The 21,685-nt window shown below is 45.1% G+C and overlaps 1 protein-coding gene across 4 annotated transcripts in view; it reads right to left on the reverse strand.

The window, feature by feature from the left end:
* LOC142776558 (uncharacterized) overlaps positions 1–21,685 on the reverse strand; it is a 313,558-nt gene that overhangs the window by 3,647 nt on the left and 288,226 nt on the right. For all 4 annotated transcript variants that reach the window (XM_075880432.1, XM_075880431.1, XM_075880430.1 and 1 more), the window contains one exon: positions 7,742–8,040. In XM_075880432.1, coding sequence (XP_075736547.1) covers positions 7,742–8,040 — 299 coding nt within the window. The remainder of the gene's footprint in view (positions 1–7,741; positions 8,041–21,685) is intronic.

Consider the following 21,685-nt stretch of genomic DNA (forward strand, 5'->3'; position numbering starts at 1 on the left):
TGATATAACCATACATAAACATACTAGAAGAAGTCTGCAGAGGATCCACAGCCACCATAGTTCTCCACAATGAAAGTGACGGAATCCCAATAGATAAGAGTGAAAGGCAGGGAGACACGATCTCTCTCATGCTATTCAGCGCGTGTTTACAGGAGGTATTCAGGACTCCAGACTGAGCAGAGTTAGGGATAAGAGATAATGGTGAGTATTTTGTTAACCTGTGATTCGCTGATGACAATTCCTGATGAGTAACTCAGGGGATGAATTACAACTCACGATTACAGAACTAGACATGGAGAGCAGTAAAGTAGGTATGAAAATTAATATGCACAAAATTAAAGTAATGTGCAACAGTCATGGCAGAAAAACGCACTTTGTGATAGGGAAGAGACGGTGGAAGTTATACAGGAATATGTCTACTTAGAACAGGTAGTAGCTGCGACGCCGAACCTGGAGAGAGAAATAACTAGAGGAATAAGGATGGAAATGATTGCATTCGGCAAGCATCCTCAAATTATGAATGGTAATCTGCTAGTAAACCTCAAGAGGAAGGTGTATAACAGCTGCATCTTGTCAGTACTTACCCACCTGGAGGCTTGCAAAAAGGGTTCAGCTTAAATTGAGGACGACGCAGCGAGCGACAGAAAGTAAAATGACAGGTGTAACCTTAAGAGACAAGATGAGAGCAGAGTGGGTTAGGGATCAAACCAGGAATATCACTCTGAAACGTGGTTCCGAAAACACAGTGCGGTTTATTAATGCATCTCCGCCATTGTTCCAACTACTTCCCTCTTTTCCTCAGCAGACTTTCCACTACTAGCTTTTGTCCCAAATGTGTCGTGCCAGAAGAAGCAGAAAAGTATGTCACAGATAGCCCCCCCCCCCCCCCTGCAGACAAGTGGCCGTTGGCACTAGAAGAAAAAAAAATGATCAGCCGGAGCTTGTCAGAATGGGCGCCGGCTTGATCCTTTCAATGCTGACTGTGTCGTCATACCCATTACGCAGCATTGTAAAATGATGTTCAGAACGCTTGATGACTGGGAAAGGACCGTCATAGTGGGGCTGAAGAGCACGGCGAGTCGCATCGACACGAACAAAAACGTGTGAAGATGTTTGTAGGTTTGCCGGCAGAAAAACGTCGTTCTTAGTGTGAGCTTAAGTTAGTGATGAGCGCAAGTTTTGCATGAAAATCCGCAGACGCTGGACGAAAGAAGATGGATCCGAAACACTCTGCGTAGTAACGGGGCTGACGAGGTGAGTCGGCAAACGGAGTGTGCTGCCATAAACCATATCGGCTACAGAGCAGGCACGTTCTGGCCGAAGCTTTGAACGCAGGCCGAGAAGCACGATGGGGAGGTGTGATACCCAATCTTCGGCGTGAGGCTGCGAGGCGAGTGCTGCTTTTAGATGACGGTGGAGTCTCTCCACTAAGCCATTTGATGCTGGATGATACGCAGTTGTGTGAATACGCGCACAACCCAGTAGAGATGTCACAGAGGTGAAAAGCGCTGACTCAAACTGTCTGCCTCGATTAGTATTCACCGTTGATGGTACACCGAAATGGCTCCCGTCCGAAAGTACTATATCGGCGCTCAGTGTCGCGTAACTTGCGGGAAAAGAAAGAAATTGGAGCCCATGCACCATTGATTCATTGATGAAGAGCGGCCCCAACTGCCTCTGAAGAAGCGTCGACCATGAGGCTAGTGGGAGCAGTTGGTGGAGGGTGGTGCAGGAGGGTGGCTTGGGCGAGCTTGGTCATCACGGCGGCAAAAGCTTGATCCGCGACCGTATCCCAGGGAAGTGCGGCTGACTCGGCTTGCGAAGTCTAGAGTTGTGCTTCCAGAGGCTGCAGCAGTGTAGAGCATGTAGGGATGAAGCGGCGATAAAAATTGACGAGTCCGAGAAAACGTCGTAGACTGCGTTGGACGTGGGAGGCGGGTACTCGAGGATACCTTGAACCTTGTCAGGTAGAGGAGTGATACCATTTTTAGTGATCTGATGTCCGAGGAATGCTATCTCTGAGACTCCAAACTGACACTTTTCTACATTGATGACAAGGTCGTAATCACGCAGTCGAGTGAAAAGCTGACGTAGATTTGCCTTGTGCGTTTCAGCGTCCTTGCTGGCAACGAAAAGATCGTCGATATAGGCGAAACAAAACGGCAAGCCTCTTGTGACTTCGTCTATAAAACGCTGAAATGTCTGAGCTGCGTTTCTCGAACCGAAAGGCATTCGTAAATACTCATAGAGCCCAAATGGGGTAATTATTGCAGTTTTGAGAATGTCAGAAGGCTCAACGGGGATCTGGTGATAAGCTTTCACAAGATCAATCTTCGAGTATACAGTTGTGCCGGTTAAAAAGGCAGTACAGTCCTGAATATTGGGTAGCAGGTATCGATCTTGAACGGTGACTTCATTGAGAGCCCGATAATCACCACAGCGCCACCAGTCATTGTTCTTCTTTGGAACCATGTGTAGCGCCAATGACCACGAGCTTGATGACGGACGAATGATTTGCGACTGTAACATATGCTCAAACTCGTTGTGAGCAATTCGAAGTTTATCAGGGCCAAGTCGGCGAGGGCGGCAGTGAACCGGTGGGCCTGTGGTAACGATGCAGTGGGTCACAGTGTGTTTGGGGGTCTTATCCATGGGAGACTGCATTGTAATCTCTGGAAACTCGTTGAGCAGAGCTGTATATAGTGACGTGAGTGGTTTCACGAAAGTGGGGTTTAGGGCTGTAGCGCGTGACAGAAAACCATTGACCGATAAGCCGGTATAGCTATCCACCAGGTGACAGCGGTTCATATCCACAAGCGCATGAAAATGCCTTGAGAAATCGGCGCCTAAGATTGCGTAGCGTACGTCTGCTATCCAAAATAACCACTGCAGTTTCCTCTTAAGACCGAAATCAAGGGTCAGAGACTTCTGTCCGTAAGTTGCGATGACCGAAGAATTGATCGCTTGTAAAAGAGCTGACTTCTCGCGAAGACGCCGGCCAGTTTTGGACGCTAGAATTATGCTGACTTCTGCTCCAGTATCCACCAGCAAGCGCAGACCTGTGGTTCTGTCGGTGATGTGGAAGAGGCGGCTTGATGCTTGGCCTTGATCGCCCGCCGCTGTTATTGAAGATCAGCCGGAGCGTTTCCCATGCGCCATGAGCAAGGTGGCACACATCTGCGAGCCGCGGCACAAAAAAGCCGGTGATAAGAGCATGTGTTCTGCGGTGAAAAGCAGTGCTCGATCTGGTAGAGGGGCCGTTGCGGAGCAGCCGACGTGAGAGATGGTCGATGTAGACGAGGCTGGTCAATCAAGTTGCGAATGCTCTGCAATTGCAGACGCAAGTTGGTGACTTCAGCTGCGAGATCTTTTACCGTTTCTCGAAGGGAATCTGCTTCGGAAATCGGAGAGGTGTGGGCAGCGTTTATGACTGCCGGAGCAACGTCCATCATATCATCGGCCATTCCTGTCAGCTCCGACAGCGGCTTATCCTGAGCTGGGACAAGAGCCATTCGCATGGTAGGTGGAAGACGCTGTAGAAACAACTCACGTAGTATGGATGTTTCCGAGCCGTCCGGCTGGTCTCCAAGCAGGTGCAGGTGACGTAGAAGCTGTGTGGGACGGCGGTCCCCGATCTCTTCGTTGCACAGAAGTTGCTGAAAGCGCCGATGCATTGGCGGAACGAGTCGGTGAAGAAGAGCCTGTTTGACTGTCGTATATGGAGTGTCATCAGGTGGGCCCACGAGGATGTCGCGTATTTCGGCCATTGCCTGTGGCGGCAACGCTTCAACGAGGAGCTCATGTTTGCGAACTGCTGACGTGATGCGATGAATGCGGAACTTTTTCTCGACTTGAATGAACCATAAGGAGGGATCGGCAAGCCACAGCTGTGGTAGCGTCATGGTAGTAGTATCCCCAACAACACCCGAAGAGGGTACATGGCTGGGTGCAGCGGCAGTGGTACCAGGGCTGAGGCTGTCGAGATGCTCACGGTGCTCCATGGAAGGTCGCGTTCGTAGTCCGGGTCACCAATAAATATAGCACTCTGAAACGCGGTTCCAAAAACACAGCACGGTTTAATAATGCATCTCCGTCATTGTTCCAACTACTTCCCTCTTCTCCTCGGCAGACTGCCCACTACTAGCTTATGTCTCAAGTGTGTCGTGCCAGAAGAAGAAGAAAAGTATGACACACAGGGTTAGGGATATCTTAGTTAAAATCACGAAGAAACGGACATGGGCCGGGCATGCTACGCGTAGGCAGGGTAACCACTAATCATTAAGGGTAACCGACTGGATTCCTAGAAAAGGCAAACGAACGAAGGGGAGACAAAAAGCTAGGTGAGACGATGAGATTAAAAAGTTTGTGGGTGTAACGTGGCGACGGAAAGCACAAGACCGGGTTGATTGGCGGACCATGAGAGAGGCCTTTGCTAAGAGGGCACACCTTTGCCTTGCAGTGGGTGTAGTAAAGCTGATGATGGTGACGATGATGATAGATTCGCTAAATTATAGTGATTGGAAAGGTTTTCTTAGTGTCGTGAACGAGGCGGCATGCTCAAAGAGTTTACGATAGAGCTTCCAGAGGGCGACGCACTGGCGCACTTCGTTCGAGCACGTCAGCCCACTTCCTGATGAGTTCTTCGCCTTGAAACGAAGTATTGCGGTAGTGGTATAAGCATGCTGTGTTCACCGCCCATGGTGGCGATAAATTGTACACGAGAAAAAAAAAGCAGTGTGGTGAATATGCGGGCAGGTTAGCGTCTTTATAACGCCGCATCCTGGCAACATATAGTATGGCGCGCACAGAACTTAGATGTTCGGGGTTCTAGTTCAATACCATTCCTTTTCTTACAATCATGTTTGAGTATAACGATAGAAATAGTTTCAGACAAATATAGTGGTTAGATCAATACATAAAATGTAATAAACAATAGAAAAAATGCATGTACAGACTATTCGGCTCGTGTGCAAGAAAAAGAAAGGCGCACATCAATCAAACGGAAAATATTTAAATGAAAGTAAGAATAATGGAACAGCGAAATGAAATTTGGGTACACATAGGAACCTCTTTCGATGTTTTGCGCCAACTCTAGCAACTTTACTGATCCCGCGGGAGCTCTGAACTGAGTGATACCTTTTCTTCGCACTAATTTCTCTGCATAACAACACAAAACAATTTTTCTCTTTCTTTATTAGGCATTTTGCGTTGGAGGGGTCAGGAATATTTTCAGTTGTACACGCGTGCCTAATGTGAACTATTCAAGGGGAATAAAATTGCAACAGCTACCAAAATATCTGTGCTGGATTTAGGCGCGTTGCCAAAAATTATTTTTGGGGGGAAGGGGGGCATCTTTTTTATTTTGGAAGAACCACCCCCTTGAGATTGTTATTTCTTACTCTCTTCTTGTGGCAAAACAAATTTTGGGGAGCACGGGCCTGGTGAACAGAGTCGAAGCCCGGCGGGTTTCGACTTTGTTCGGATCCAGGTTCAACAGAAGACGGGGGCCCCTAACCGAGCTCCTCCATTCCCCTTACTTTTCTCTAGTGAAGAATACGCAGGGGTGAGATATCCCTCTTTTTTTCTAGCCCCCGCATTTACTTGTTAATCATATGAGAAAGGCATAAGGAACGTCGTCGCTGCGTGCAGCCTTTTGTGTACGCAGCAGGGATACAATCAGACTGCTGCAATAGTGTAGCGGTTGCGGTGCTCGGCTACTGACCCGGAGGACGCGGGTTCGATCCCAGCTACGGTGGTCGAATTTCCATGGAGGGCCAGATGTTCGTGCATTGTGCAATGTCAGTGAACGTTAAGTAACACCAGATGATCAAACATTTCGGAGCACTGAAGTACGGTATTCATATGTATAGTGGTTTTGGGGACGTAATACCTCAGATATTATCAGAGATACAATAAATGGGTCCCTGTCTGAGCTAACAAATTTGGCAATGGCAGCTTTGAAGTAGCAAAAAAAACAAAACAAAAATGAGCCATGGTTATTATCTACTTCTCTCTCTCTCTTTTTCTGCTTTCCCTCCGTCGCTAACCAATCGAGCACTCTGGCATTTAATTATCAAATGAAGCATCCGCCTTCATTTATGTGCAGGGGTAAACTTTGATGGTAGACGACGAAAGAAAACTCTGGAAACCAAGTTGGTCAATTTCGCACATATATATAGTGCGGGAATCTAGTTCATGCCACGCTAGATTATGCGCTTTGACCAGAGCGTTACGACATGTGTGTATATGCTTTTGAGTTAATGGAGTAGTTTATCAAATTGAGGGCTCACGAGGGACGTGGAATTCACTTACGCCTAAAGACTAGCGCACGATTGTATCAGCTGTATAGCTACACACGCAACACCACATATGCAAGTTTAATCGAGTGAACTGCATGCCACGATACTTGCAATGCATGTAACGCTTAAATATAGAGTCATATGTATAGTAGCGTATGTGTAACACCTATTGTATTGGCAGCTGTAGCCAACATCTCAACCACAATTGACATTGCCCTGGCATCACCACTAAAATTCTTTTCCGCAAAATCTTCAACCATCGGTGGGACTCTGCGATATGTTACTCCAAATGTATTTATACGTAATTTTCATTTTTTGTGTTCATTAAAACTTGTTGAAAAATAGGCATCTGATGGCATTCTGTAAATATGCATGTGGCACACATATCCAGCATTCTAGGCCGGACGGAGTATGCGGGTATGTGCCACACGTGACTGAAGGAAAGGGTTTCACGACGTACGCGAAAAGAATATCATGCATGCAATAAATTTCGTGACTTGGCTGCCACTCGAGTTCGTCATACACTCCCGTACAAATTGGATATTTTTTATTTATACCAGGTTACGGAGAAGAGAACTGCCGCACATGGATTTACGGTGGCGATTACTTGGTAGATTTAAACACCCAAAGCACGTTTGTCTGCACTTTGAGCGATTAAAAAAATGCTGCGCCTTTAAAATTGCATTGTGAGGAAAGTGACATGTCGAGGCAGCTAAAATTGTGTGCATGGCGAAAAATGCGTCGGTGTGGTAGCGCCTGCATATACAGATCTGTAGAAAATTTTCGTATGGTCCAAAAAAATTGCATTTTGACTACCTCCCTCGTTGATCGGTTTCGAAGAGAACACTGAGCATTACAAGTTTTCGCACTGTGCCGTGTACGCAAACCCTTTACTACTGCAACTGGGCACGCCCAAATATGTTTCCAATCACAAATCCTGCACCCGAACACTGGGAGGTCCCGCTGTCCGTCTTGTACTCATGTGATTAGCTCGAGCTGACGTGACGAGCCACGGAGCAAGGCCTTTTCGCCATGTGGCACGCTCTGCGGGATTTCTCGGGATCTGTCTTTAAGGATCTCGAGCAAGGGTGCATGTAAAACTGGTATTCTTGCATGGTGCCCTGGAATGAAGACAAGCCATTGTCTATCCTCACTCGAATTGGAAGCTAGTCAATGCTGCCAACTGCGTTCTCAATTCTGTTGATACCCCCCCCTCCCCCAAAGAAAAAGCAAATCTCCCGCCTCCGCTAACAAAACTTGTGATAAGCGGGACAAATTTATCCAGTTTGAGCATACAGTTCCGCGAATCATTGCCCCTTATTTTGATGCTGCAGCAGTGTAGAATTCTGAAAACTTTACGTTCGTATAACCAGAAGCTCTAAAAGGTGAAGTCGCGTAGCAACGACATTAATGAATTAGGTGCAAAGGTGATCACGTCGTACCTGTACCGGCTGCGTTGGCAGACTGGTCACGGTAGAGGGCAGTGCCACCGTTCTCAGGGGTTGGGCGACTCCGCACGAAAGCAGCTGAAGCGAGAGGCACTCATCGCAACAGGGTGCCGCAGCCGCTGAGAAGGGCACCCCCTGTGGCTGCGGGAGTTGGGCAGGGAGCGCCGCTGGTTGGGGCATCCCATAGCCAGGCGTCGGTGGTAGAAGCAGCAACTGTCCGTTATTGCCCATGGACTGGTAGCGATGCGTGGGCTCCAAGTGTACCGGCTGGTTCTCAGCGATCACGGTGACCTCTGCGATTAGCGCGCGCGCCAGAAGCGTGAGAAAGGAGAAAAACTAGTGGAACATAGACAAACTTAATGCAGCGACACTGCTAATCGGATGAACTTGTAATGCTACATACTAGATATGAATCATCGCCCTAATATGAAAAAAAGAGGAGTCCAGTTTTATTGCGATAGCAATTATATATGGACACTCTCGGCTGGATTTTGCCGCCGGCGTCGACGTTAATGTCATGCACCATGTATTTATACGTCTCTCTCTCTCTCTCTCACACACACACACACACACACACACACACACATATATATATATATATATATATATATATATGAAAATGCAAGAAAGAAAAAAAAAGAAAAAAAGCACTTCACCGCGCGGAGCCGAACGTGGGACCGCTACGTCGTGAAAGTGAGGCGTTAAACACTGACCCAACCCAGGAACGTTCTTGACCGCTCAAACGGCAAGCTTTTTATATCTACCACTTACCGCTGCTGTGTTTTCGGCATTACCAGAAAGATGGCGCAATGAGCGCACGTCGCCACATCGCGCAGCGGCGCCCACTCTAATCTCCTGCGCGTACTTTGCCCGGCTTAAAAAAGGGGAGCGACGCTCTCTCGCACGCCCTTACCTCGCGGTGGGGGGCACGGGAGTATCATGCGCCTTAGCTGGCTTCAGGCTTTACGTGGAACGATTCTGCTGTAGTTACCGGGCGCACAAAAGTCACTGCAATCATTGCAGGCTCCGTTCGCGTAAAGCGCGTGGTTTTCAGACTCTGCGAAAAAACAAACGAGACGCTTATTCGCGTGCATCCGTATTGTGAGTACGTTTCGTGCGTAATTTTTGCGCTAGAAACGTGGGGCGTGTTTCGATCTGCTTTCCATTCTGCACGTAGCCTTTCAGATTGTTGCTATCACGTTCATTCATTCGCCTTTGCGGCAAAGCTGTGACTTTTTTTACTATAAAATACGCCAGCCAGCTGAGAGTTAAGTGCTTCGGAAGTAACCTAACAGCTGGTTTTTTAAAATGCAAAGCATTTTTAGCAAACTTCGGTGACTTTGAGCGTATCTATCTATCTATCTATCTATCTATCTATCTATCTATCTATCTATCTATCTATCTATCTGTCTGTCTGTCTGTCTGTCTGTCTGTCTGTCTGTCTGTCTGTCTGTCTGTCTGTCTGTCTGTCTGTCTATCTATCTATCTATCTATCTATCTATCTATCTATCTGTCTATCTATCTATCTATCTATCTATCTATCTATCTATCTATCTATCTATCTATCTATCTATCTATCTATCTATCTATCTATCTATCTATCTATCTATCTATCTATCTATCTATCTATCTATCTATCTGTCTGTCTGTCTGTCTGTCTGTCTGTCTGTCTGTCTGTCTGTCTGTCTGTCTGTCTGTCTGTCTGTCTGTCTGTCTGTCTGTCTATCTATCTATCTATCTATCTATCTATCTATCTATCTATCTATCTATCTATCTATCTATCTATCTATCTATCTATCTATCTATCTATCTATCTATCTATCTATCTCGCCTCCTACGACGTTTAGCTCTCCTGGCCAATTCAATAATGGGGCCTTTACCAGAATTGGTATGGCATAATATCACTGTATAACGAGCATAAGTAACTAGTGGTAACATGAAAGTCATGACATGTCCGTCATGAATGTCATCATTTAGAAGTCATGGTCCTGCTTTCGCCATGGTTTCGTTCACATGACATGCTGCAAAACTGGTATGGGATGGCATGACTGCATGGTGAACACAAGTGACAGACCCTATCGTCGAAATCATGGCATGCATGTCGTTAAGTCATGACTACACACCACGCTCATGGTTCGCTTGTGGTCGTTTCGCTAGCTTTACATACACCGGATTTGGTTTTACGTGACGTGAATGGACGACGAAGCTACATGACTGGTGCAAATACAATAATCATGACATGCGTGTCATTTAACAGCATGACAACATGCCACACTCATGATGTGCCCGCGGCAGTTTCGTTAGCTTCACATATACCAATTTTCGTATTACGGGACGTGAATGGATGACGAAGGTATATGACTGGTGCAAACATGATAATTATGTCAGACTTGTCATGTAAGAACAGGACTATATACCACGCTTGAGGCCGGTTCACTAGTTTCGCATATACCAAATTTAGTATTACACGACGCGAACGGACGACGAAGGAAATGACACGTCCTGACATAATGATCAAGACATGCGTGTCATGCAAAACATGACAACATTCAACACTCATGATGCGCTCACGGCCATCTCAATTTTTGCCTCATTGTGTTCCCCATGAAATGTGGGAATATCAATGGAGAAATTTACGGAACATGCTGGCAATGGCGACGGCGAGAACCTATCGATAGAGAGAGAATTATTTTAATGGGGAGCTGGAGAGGTTTGCCTGGTTTTTCACCTGACAGGCTACTTCAGGGGCCGGGTGATGATAATAATATATACAATAATAAACACACAACGCATACAGTTACATACACACATAACAGTCACATAACACAGAAAGTCGTTCACACGCGCTGCACTATTTACAGCGTTTTGTTCAAGCGTGTGACTCGTAAGAATGTCAGTAGCACTTTTGTGGAGTCTAACGCACTGGAGCTGTTTTGCCATGGGCCTAGAATATTTTTCAACTGCAAGTTTGCGTCCTGTTGTGTTTTTAAGGCCATCTTTAGAGATTGTCTTTCTAATTTGTATACAGTAACCTATCGATAGTGTCCATATAATTGATATCGCAATAACACACGGTTGAGAGAAAACACAAAATTATCTTGCTTGAATGCTATTTTTTTATCCTCTCCGAAGAAGCCCGACAGATTGACATACGTTCGGATTCCATCGAATTCGTCATTTAAGTGGCAGATCCCTCGTATTTAAAAATGCTCTAAAAGTAATAAAAATAACGGAAAACAAAAGACACTTCCAGATCTCAGCGAGAAATTTAAACTGAAACAGCAATTTGTTTTGTTTTGGAGGCAACATCATGTAGGATAATGTGAAACCACTTCATGGGCTGAAAAAAAAATGCTCCAACGCGTGGCATTGCACCTACGATGGTGCGCAGATGTTGCGCCCCAAAACTGTGCGATTGACGCACTCAGCCATGATTGCCGCCGAGCAGACTGCGATAAGCAAGAGTTTATCAATGTAGCACAAACTTTTGAAGGACGGCGTTGTAAAAACGAGTTAGAGAAGAATGTTCTGCCAATATCGGCAGGTTGAGAATAACTTCAATCGAAAGCTGAGTGCCAGGAATACATACGGTGCACTGACCATCATTAGAACCTTTTCGGTGTTCCTGCAGTGAAGGTTTTTGTCACGAAAAACAGGCCACTTTTTTCGACACTTCCATAGACTCCTTAGTACGATCTTTAACTGCTCTGGGAACAAAACTAAAGCTTACTCCAACATATTCGCTGCATTCTTCTCGTCCGTTTAGGTTTCCAGACGTGCTCTGTTGCCTGCGTTTTTCATCATTCACCCTCTACCATTAATTATTCGAGAAAGACTCACTGGTTCCGTCGAAAGCGCGCTAGCTACAAGCCGGTACCACTAGGGGCGCTGGCTGTTATGTAAAACTGTTATGGTACGAAATAAAAAGAAAAAAAGACACTCGAACAAAAAAAAAAAGAAACGTTCTTCACATTGGTGAAATTTTTTATTTGTGAAAAGTTGTGAAAGCCAATAAATATGAACATTCACATCAACCTCGCACCGTTTCACCGGATCTTTGGATGTATGGCAACCCCTACGAGCGTGCATGTTCCTGGAAACCCAAACTAGCGCGGAGCTTCTGGGGCCTGATTGAAAGGCGATAGATATTTCTTTCCCTCATTCTCCACCCTTCTCAGAGCGCTATTTCCTCCTCGCCATCTATTTCTGCAGAAAACAAGTGGAATACGAGCGTTCAGCTAGTCGGGATTTTGCGCTTTTCGACTACACGCATGCTATCTCGGCGCAAATGCAAAGTGGAATGAGTTTATCGCGCCCGATAGTCACGCGTGATAACGAAGACTGGCCTTGCGGCTGCATAGAAGAGGGTAGGCGACAATTCAGAACAGATATATCTATGTATATCAACCAAATAGAGAGCTCATTTCATCCTTACGTCACGTGAACGAACTGCTGTCGTCACAAATGGTGCAGTAAAGACTGCAAAGGCCGGGAGAAAATAACGCGCTCGTTCTTCGTACGTATTTTCGCAGCTGGTTGAGGAACCCTTTAAGCGTGGAAGCGTGTGCTTGCATTCAAAGCAGTATTTGGCGTATCATGGCGCTTATCCTGGAACCACTAGCACACACTGTGAGCAAAAAGAAGCCAATATGGGAGTTTCTCCACCATATAAGCCCCCGAAACTCTCCCTCCCCAATTATTCACTCCCTAGTGTGGAGTGAACTTGGCACATGTCATCGTAAAACGCCCGTTGCCTAATGAAAGAGTTTATGAACGACATGACCTTGTTAAACTCCCCAGGAAGTTTAACTCTCTATAGGAGTTTTAAAAACTCTTTTTGGTCATGACGTGCGTGTGCATGTATGGGTATCTTTTTGCACGTTGGTGTGAAACACCAGAGCTTTTTGTGGCTGACCATGTGAACATCTGTCGACAGGTAACAAATTATCAGTGCTACGAAAATTTGCAACGACCGGATGGTGTTTAGTGAGAACATTCTAAGATATTTCGCACTGTTGAACCACGCTAGACACCGGTCCGATTCCTCAACGAAACACCGCGAATGCCGCGCTTCAAAGGGCCGAGTTACGAAAAATTTCGCAGAACAATTTAATGGTAACAAAAGTTAGCTGTTACAATCGTCAGCGATTGCTCCTGGAGTTTCACCATCTAAATTTTTGATGCAGTCAGAAGTAGGCTTCGCTCGACCATGACAGGCTGGCCGGCAACCGGTGCAAGAGTTGCGCCACCGACTTACTCACCCCGTCTCCGCCGATGGTGGCTTCTCGTAGTGCCACCGGCATTTCACCCGCTGCAACATCTTAAGCGGTAAGAAGGCCTCGCTAAGCCGTCGGTATCAAGCCGGCGTCGTAGCGAGCTCGCACTGCGCGCCAGCCGCCGTATCGGGCGAGCTAGCACCGATCACCGGTGAGGCAAAGAATGTAGTTCACAAAAAAAAATGAAGGCTGCTGCTATGAATAACTGTCTTCTGCGCCTTGCGACCGCAGCCATCAAATGACTAACGCAAAGGGGAGCGCCGTACGAGGTGGAGACACACAGAAACGGCGTACGGCATGCATGCCCATGCAATGCATGTGCGCAACAGAAACCGCGACTGCGAACTGCCTCGTTCTTTAAGTCCATCGCTCCGTTGCTTAAACTACGTGGATAGCGGACACCTATTTCTGTGCATGGAAAAAATCACGAAAAGAAAACTGCACACGAGCATGCATTATGTAATCGCCAGCTGTATTTCATCGAATCACCGTGCCCTACTCGTGAGCGAGGCCTAGTCCTCGAACGCGGTAGCGTACTATCAGCGTCTAATGGAACCCGACCAGCGGCAAGCCTTCGCTATAGTATAGTGCGAGCCGTCCACTTATCACTATGGGCAGGCACGCATATATGCGCAGAGCTGCGGAACTCGATGCACGCGCCTCTCAATGGTGATAACTGGACGGTGTGCACTCGCAACTTTCTGTGACTATAGGGGGCGCCACAAGAAAATCAAAAAGGCTGTCAATGCAGCGATCCCCTGCCTGCGCTGAGCCTTCGTCACAGGTGTTCTGCCTGCGTGGTTGCCGCCACTTTCGGCTAGGATATGTTTCCGTGGCATTTAAATTCCCATGAAGGAAGCAGCTCATGCTAGAGGGCAAAAAGTGTGAGACACGCGGTGTGATCTTTCACCGGATTCGACGTCCGACGCGCTCGTCTAGCAGCCGGTTCGGTGACGTTCTGTCGCACAGCATTGCCAGAGTGGGCAACCAGCGTGCGTCAAACTCGGCAGATTTTTGTCATCCAGGTGGCCTGGCGATAGCGCGGCCGTATATTATTGACGACGGTAAACAACACGGGAGACTAGTGACGTAGGGCCACTTGCGCTACCGGTCGTTTTGTAGTACTCCGGTCATTTTGACCGAGGATGCCGGTTTCACTTACCTGTTTCGTGCCAGCGAAATTAGGTTGCAATTGTTTTGTTGCGCAAAATAATGCTTAATTCTATAAACTGGTGCGCCAGCATACGTTTCTTCTTGAAAGCAGCGTCGGCTTACAACCTGCGAGCGAGATCGAGAAGCACGATGCTTGGACATTTCGTAGGTAAACATGCGACGCTGCAGGCAATCTCGCCCAACTTAATTACTTCGCTACGATTTTCAAATCGATGTTGAGGAGAAAACTGCTTGCGTATCTCGACGCAGGCATAAGGCTAGAAATATCAATCGCGTTGCTGAAATTCGAGCGCCCTACAGGCTTGCGCTCGATCGCGGACGGTGGTGGTGTCTGCCCAACATGCTGCGGAAATGACACATGCTGCTCGCTTCTGTCCATTGAATCGAGCTGTTAAGTGTTTTTCACTCGCGAAAGCATAGTTGTACTTAGCATGTTATTGTAACTGCCCCTCAAAAGAATAAAAAATAAGGCGCTCGCCTGCTGCCTCAGGATTAGCACAGCACGCTAAGTGCAGGGCTGCTGAGTTAGGTGGCACGGGCTGGATTGCCGGCCAAGGCGATGCAATTTCGATAGGGCTAATTGCAAAAGAACAAACAGGAGCTAAAATTTAAGAGCACTTTAAAACACACCAAGTGGTCGAAATGAATCCCGAAGTCCGTACTACACCGTCTCATCACTCATCCTATCGGGGCTTTTGTAAATAATATCAAAGCAATTCTGTCACTAAGCAACCACAGCATCATTGTGACAAGTTTCAAGATGCGGAGCTCGATATTCCATGGCTTTTTTCGTCGTCAGCCGAAAAGAAAACCAAGCACGCTTATGACGCTTTTCATGGTGTGGTTCTACCATTGCAGCCCGCTGCACACGCGATTGCTCTTGTATTATTTGCGCATTATTGAGGCTAAAAGGTTCCACAGCTTTGCACCAACAAAATTTATTGTACTTTATTTACCGCACGCGCAAGAAGTCTGACAGAACGACAAGGAAGCACGAGTGGCACGTTGTCGCCTGGCAAGTTTTTGTTCTATAACCACATCACGGCTTTCGACGGTTGCTGTATGGCGCGCCACCATAGCTGAAAGGCTTGCCGCTGTTCAGGTTTCATTTGACGCTGATAGAATCTCGGTTCATCGTTAGACCTGCTGTATGTGCGTCGTTGATGTGTTCATGCAAGGCCGTTCGGGCTTTATGTAGGATTCACTGCATTTTACAGATTCACACACATCACTGCCAATTCAAATTCATCTCGTACTACAGAGCACCAACTGATACAACCCTCTCGCTATAGATAAAAAAATATTGAACATTAGGCATGTTTAAAAATAAAAGGCATGCGTGGCGAAGTGTTTACAATAGGCCCCCGCCACTTCATACGTACGCCGTGCATGTTTAGTACTTGTTTCGTAGCAAAAAAGGGTATCTGTCAGAGCGACATGGGAGGTCTGAATATGGTGCCTATATATATATATATATATATACCCGGTGACTGAAACGTAGGTATGAAACATGAGTGGCAAGCTGTGGTGAGTGTGAGTGCCTTAAGATTACAAGAATGTCGTGAGCATGTTTGTGTACTATGATCAATATGGGCAGCCCATGTGCCTTCCCTACCCTTCTGTCAATTCGAGAAATACGCAAAAAGTGTGACCAACCTGTTTCGGTACTATACCAATTAGCCCATTCACACCTATTTGAAAACTTTGAAGACTATGCAAAAGTATTTACGGATGCTTCTGTACGCAGTGATGGCCTGAGCGCTTCTACAGCTTTCGTCTGCTTTCAACTGATATCAGGCGGTTGTTTAGCATACCGCACACCTCATCGTCGGTGACGGCCCAGCTAGCAGCGGTTGATGCCGCCCTTAAGTACGTACAAGAAGGGTTACCAGCATCGTAGGTTGTCATCCTAACCGACTATCGTGGTGCCCTTATCCGATTCACCAGCAAGGAAACCGACAGCCCTATTCTAAGCAGCATCATGGAATTCATCAACAATATTCTGTCACGTGGGGTATGCCTAGCTGCACAGTGGGTACCTTTGTACGTGGACATTGCGGGCAATGAAGAAGCAGATCGCCTTGCTTCGTCATGCAACCATGATGGCTGTGACTGTTCGGGAAGTTTATGTATGATGGACAACGCTCGTTTGCGTATACGCCGACACCACCTAAACCAGCACCCAGACCAGCGTGTCGCGAATGGATCGTTCCCTCCCCGTGTTTGTTGCCGTGGCTTGCCTCTTCGGTCCCGAGTGCTGTTGTACAAACTAAGAGTGGGCTCTGTGCTGGTGCGTGAACGATTACACCGTCAAGGGCGTGTGGACAGTCCGTTGTGTGCAGCTTGTGGATCTTGCGAAACACTTGAGCATCTGGTAGTGCACTATGCCATATTTGCTACGCAGCGGTCTTTGCTGAATAAGAAATATAAAATCCCAAGACTTATGTGCGTGACCCTAGACGACTACCTCTTTCCAAGCGGTTGTGCTTTCCGACGCGACCAGGTCCACCGAGCTCTCTTTACATTTATGAACCAAACGGATCTGGGCCCCGTTTACAGACGGTATTTTTTTCTTCTTTTTTATTATAGCTTTTTTTACTCATACTCGTCGAAGTCTTCGTCGTTTTTTTTCTTCCTCATCTTCTTTTCTCTTTTTCCCTCTAATATTCGTTTCCTCAGTTTCTTACCTCCTCCCGAAATAGTGAGCAGGCATTGTGCCCCTCCAGGTAGCAGTTGCCAGATCGCTCTCTCCCTCTTTCCTCCATGTCCCCTTACGGAAACGCCATACATGGCCCATATATAAGTTATATCTGGCCATATATAAGCATATACGGCAGCATATGTGGCCACATATAGGCATATATGGCAGCATATGTGGCCAGATATAAGCATATATGGATGTATATCTGGCGGAGTCGGTTCATGTATGGGGTTATATACGGCCATATATGACGCGGTTGGCCCATATAAGGAGTCAAATCCGGCCAAATAAGGCACGGCCACACCATATATAACATATCAATTGGGTCCTTATATGTGGAAGTGCTCTCTTATTTGGCATGAACCACGTATATATTTAGCACCGTGATCACACTTTTATGCGAATTGTAATATATAACAATTTGTACACAAAGCTGACCTGCTTATTTTTCATAACAATAGGAGTATTAAATATATATGTTTTTTCTGCCATGCAAAAAAAAAAACGAAATTTCAGGTCAGCTTTGTGTTCGTGATAGTTGCAACTGAGTTGAATGCATATATGCATGCATTCGTGTAATTTAACTCGTACATTTTTCATGGCATTTAGGTTTGAAACAATAAGTTGCAATTAATACGACGTAAATAATGTATACAAGAGCAGACATGTTTTACGAGGAAAGAATCGTGTCAAGTCACAAAACGTATTGAAGCTTCCGAACCTCGCTATTATTATAGAGCAATCCTATATAGTATTAAGTAAAGACAAAATGCATGCAAGTTATATTGTTCACATTAATGCATTGTTTAAAGTGGCAGCAAGAAATAGTAATTTCAATGCACTTTTAGCTTCCACATCGGTGGACAAAATTTCTGATTATTTGAAAGTTTTGATGGCTATATGCTCCCTTCATATAACAAGATTTCTATTAATCCTGTTGACCCCTCATCTGCGATTGCTTTCAGCAGCCATTTACTATTATTGCATGCGCAGTTCAATGTTTAAGGGAGTATTTTGAAAAACAAAAAGAACTTACGTGAATGCAACTTGCAGGCACCATTATGATTACAATCAAGATGGAAGTTGTACTAATTTATTGCAAAATACATCTTGCGTTTCCTTTGGATACGTATAATGTTCCTGGCTGTGCCTATAGTAAATTTATCAAAAATTTTATGATTGCACAAGTGAACAAATAATTTATTGTAATGTTTTCAAGCGTCAAATAAATCTCGCGTCATAGACATGTACGTTAAGAAAGGTGCAACTGACTCACACGTGATACATATTTAATGGACCATGTAATGAAATGCTGAAGCTTTATAGCAACATTTAACGTAGGCTGCCGAATTCACATAACTTCTATTTTGTATTGGTGTGTCATTACTTGGTCGAGGTCACTAAAGCGCACGTGCCATCATCATGATTAGCCTAAACATTGCATTGTGAATACAATTAGTATGACACATTTTTTTGCGGGCTGGCGTGATACCTAAGCCAAACTCTACATTATGTAAACAGCCCTTTGCTGTGCAGGCGCGTAACGATTCAAACTGCTTGCGAACATATCCTTTCAACACCAACACGGTAGTGCACTTACTTATAAGATATGTATGCCGGTACATACTCACCAAACTGCGCAAGTGCACACTCGCGTATAGAGATTCATGGGCACCAGGACACTGGCATTTCATTCAATGTGGCTAGATATTTTCGGCCATGTCAGAATGATATGAGTGTATTATTATTATTATTATTATTATTATCATCATCATTATTATTAATGTTGTTGTTGTTGTTGTATTTCGCATAACGTTCAACAGCAAATCCATATGCTGTCATACTGTGTCGTTATGTAAGTTTTATGAGATCAGTTATCTTGGTGTTCTTTTTGATAGCATGCTGAATTTTTTTTACTTGCATTAAATGTGCTGCCATGCGAGGCCTTCATTCTCTTCCTGTTGGCTCAACATCTCGCGAGAATCCGGTTCTCCTACAGCCTTCTACAAGTTGTACACCGCGATATGTCGTCGTCAACTTGAGTACATATGCATATTTGATTTGGAATGGCCCTGCTAAATCCAGTAGTAGCGCCACTGAGTGAGTCCAGAAAAATTTTATAAGCATTTACCCCCATCGTTTCACTATAATCCTTTCAACACTGTTGGAATATTATATTTGCTACCAGTTAATGACCGGCAAAATCGCGCTGAGCTGTTATTTATTTACAAGCTAGTTCAGGGTGAGAGAGTCTGCCCTTCTCGGTTGTAATAATTTTCAAACTTTGCGCAAGTTATTGAGAGAGAATCGACAGTTGCATGTACCTACCAGCTTCTTTCAACACTCTATCCTTTACAGAATACCGAGTCTCTCTAACTTCAACTTTCTTGATTCGTTATGTTTTTCATAGTCTACAGTCATTTTGTTTTGTCAGTGAGGGCTGCCCTGTCCTAACGTAGATTTGCATATGCACAGATTCTTTCCTTTTCCGTCTTTCAGGAAGCCTTCGGCACGGTTGTGTATATTCCACATTATTTTTCAGCCCCATTCCATGAATATCTACTCTTTTGTTTGTTGTCCCATTGTGCATTGGTTTTTTTCGACAGCTCGTTTTTGCTCTCTTCATTGATTTGCTTTTCTGTGGACAGTCTGTAATGTGTTGTTTATTATTGTTTTATTTTCGCGCGCGCCAGCGTGAAAAACCCTGTGGTTGTTCTTGGATACGTTAAAAATGATTGATTGATTATTGGTTGATTGAATAATATTATTATCATTATAAGTCCTTGCGAAATAAGATGAAAATTTGGCTGAAACGCGTCTTCGTACCCAGCGTACACGAAGCAGTGATTTCAGCTCCACAGAATGCCTGTCTCAAAGGTCCTCCACGTGCAGCTTTTTCGGCTCGCGGGAGCAAGTTGAAATCCATTGTTCGAAAAAACTCGCCTGATTGCATTGGTTGCAAGGGGTGCGCACAGTAAAAAAAATACAAAAAAGGGCGCCCATCGGATGGGTGGACAATTCGGAGAACGTAGTTCGAAGAAGCGCACGTGCGCCCTGCAGCCCTGCCGTGGCTTACACCAGTCTGTCCACACAGCAGGAAAGAGAGTGCCGCGGCCCATTTCAAGTAACGACGAAGAAAATAGTTTGCACAAACATTCAGTCGTATGGTAATAACATTGCGTCAATAATTGTTAAAAAATGAAACGTCGTTCGCCAATAAGCTCAGGAAAATTTAGTTCTAGTGAAAAGTGCGTAAACTATTGATCTCAAGGAGTAATGTAATGTTCATTGTGATGTACATGGCATGCACTGTATCCATCCGCGCCATTGTTGCTTTTTTGCTCACCGGAGTCATGGGTGCCCTGCTGATCGAGTTTGTTAATTTTCATTCCTTCTGCTCTATATTTCGTGTTCAACTACTGCTCCAGTTTACACAAGATAATCGCGCAGCTCTCAGGAATCTACTTCGCTGTACGTGGCGAAATGGTGGACGGCCGTGGAAGTGCTTTTGTGTGCGTGTGCGTCTGTACGCTGCTGGATTGGCGATCGTCAACTTTTCGTGCGAGAAAAAAATGGATACCTATGCCTGCGGGCAAGCGTTCCTTCAAAACTTCTTCCTAAAGCAGTACGAATGGACGTGGTGGCTTTAAGGTGTGAATAGGTTATCAGGATTAACAGGCTCCTTGAAAGACAGGTCTCGGTTAAATGTTAAGGTGAGTTCATCATTTTCATTACCTTCGCACGTTGTTCATAAATATTATGATAACTCGAAAACTTACCACATTGCATGCCTGCTGAGTAAATAACTTTATGCTAATCGTGGTTACGTCATTAGGCTGTTTTGTTTAAGCGATACGACAACACTTTCTTTTTTTTCACTTGATCCAGACAGTGCTCTATTTAATCAAAAAATCTACGCCAGGAAATTGTTGGTTTCGTGCCATTGTGCTTTTCATAAATATATTGATGTAAATATACTTGTGTTGTATTTTTCTCATTTTAACGCTTGAGGAAAAACCAAGGATAAATTACAACTTGCGCAATTACAAATAAAAAAGAGTTGCATATCTCCAACTCCAAGGGTGTCATGAGATTTATGAGCCCACGTTTGAATTTGTCTTGCATTTGAATTTATCTTTCTTCGTCTACGTTCCACTTGTTTTTATATTTACGTGTGTTTTGATAAGGACACGCAGTTAAAATTTTGTTGCTAGTTTGATTCTTCAAAACAGGGTGCTATGTCACAGATCCAAATGAAAAAACTTAAGAATAGCCCGTAATTTTGTTTCCGCCATCTACAATAAGGGTGATATAAGTGTAAATTTGACTGGAATGCGTACATCACAGGCGACATTATCGTTACTGATGTCGCAAAATCGCGTGGTTATCTTGAGGAACTGCGCATACCCGCATCTATAGTTACACAAAATAATGCGATGTCACGTTTTAATCCGTGAGCACTGTAGATAGTTTTACGCAAGCCGACAAATAAACTGGTATGATGCATTAGGGCTTGCTACTGTGTGAAAAAATTGGGGGACCGTTAAGCTCCGTTTTTCACAGTTGAACGTGATAGCAGTATCGATCCTGTTTCTTGTGCGTAATTCAATCACTTAGTGTGTACTCTTTATTGCATGATGCTACTTGAACAAATTTAATTGTGGAATAGTACTGTGTAATTGAGAAGGTTGAAAGTGTCTCAATGAAGGTTTCGCACATGGCTGCATTTTGTGTAAAAAAGGGGTAACATAGTTTAAAGAACAAGAAATATTATGTAATTACCGAGTT

Source organism: Rhipicephalus microplus, chromosome X, assembly GCF_043290135.1.
Source record: "Rhipicephalus microplus isolate Deutch F79 chromosome X, USDA_Rmic, whole genome shotgun sequence".
In the NCBI taxonomy this organism is placed as follows: Eukaryota; Metazoa; Arthropoda; class Arachnida; order Ixodida; family Ixodidae; genus Rhipicephalus; species Rhipicephalus microplus.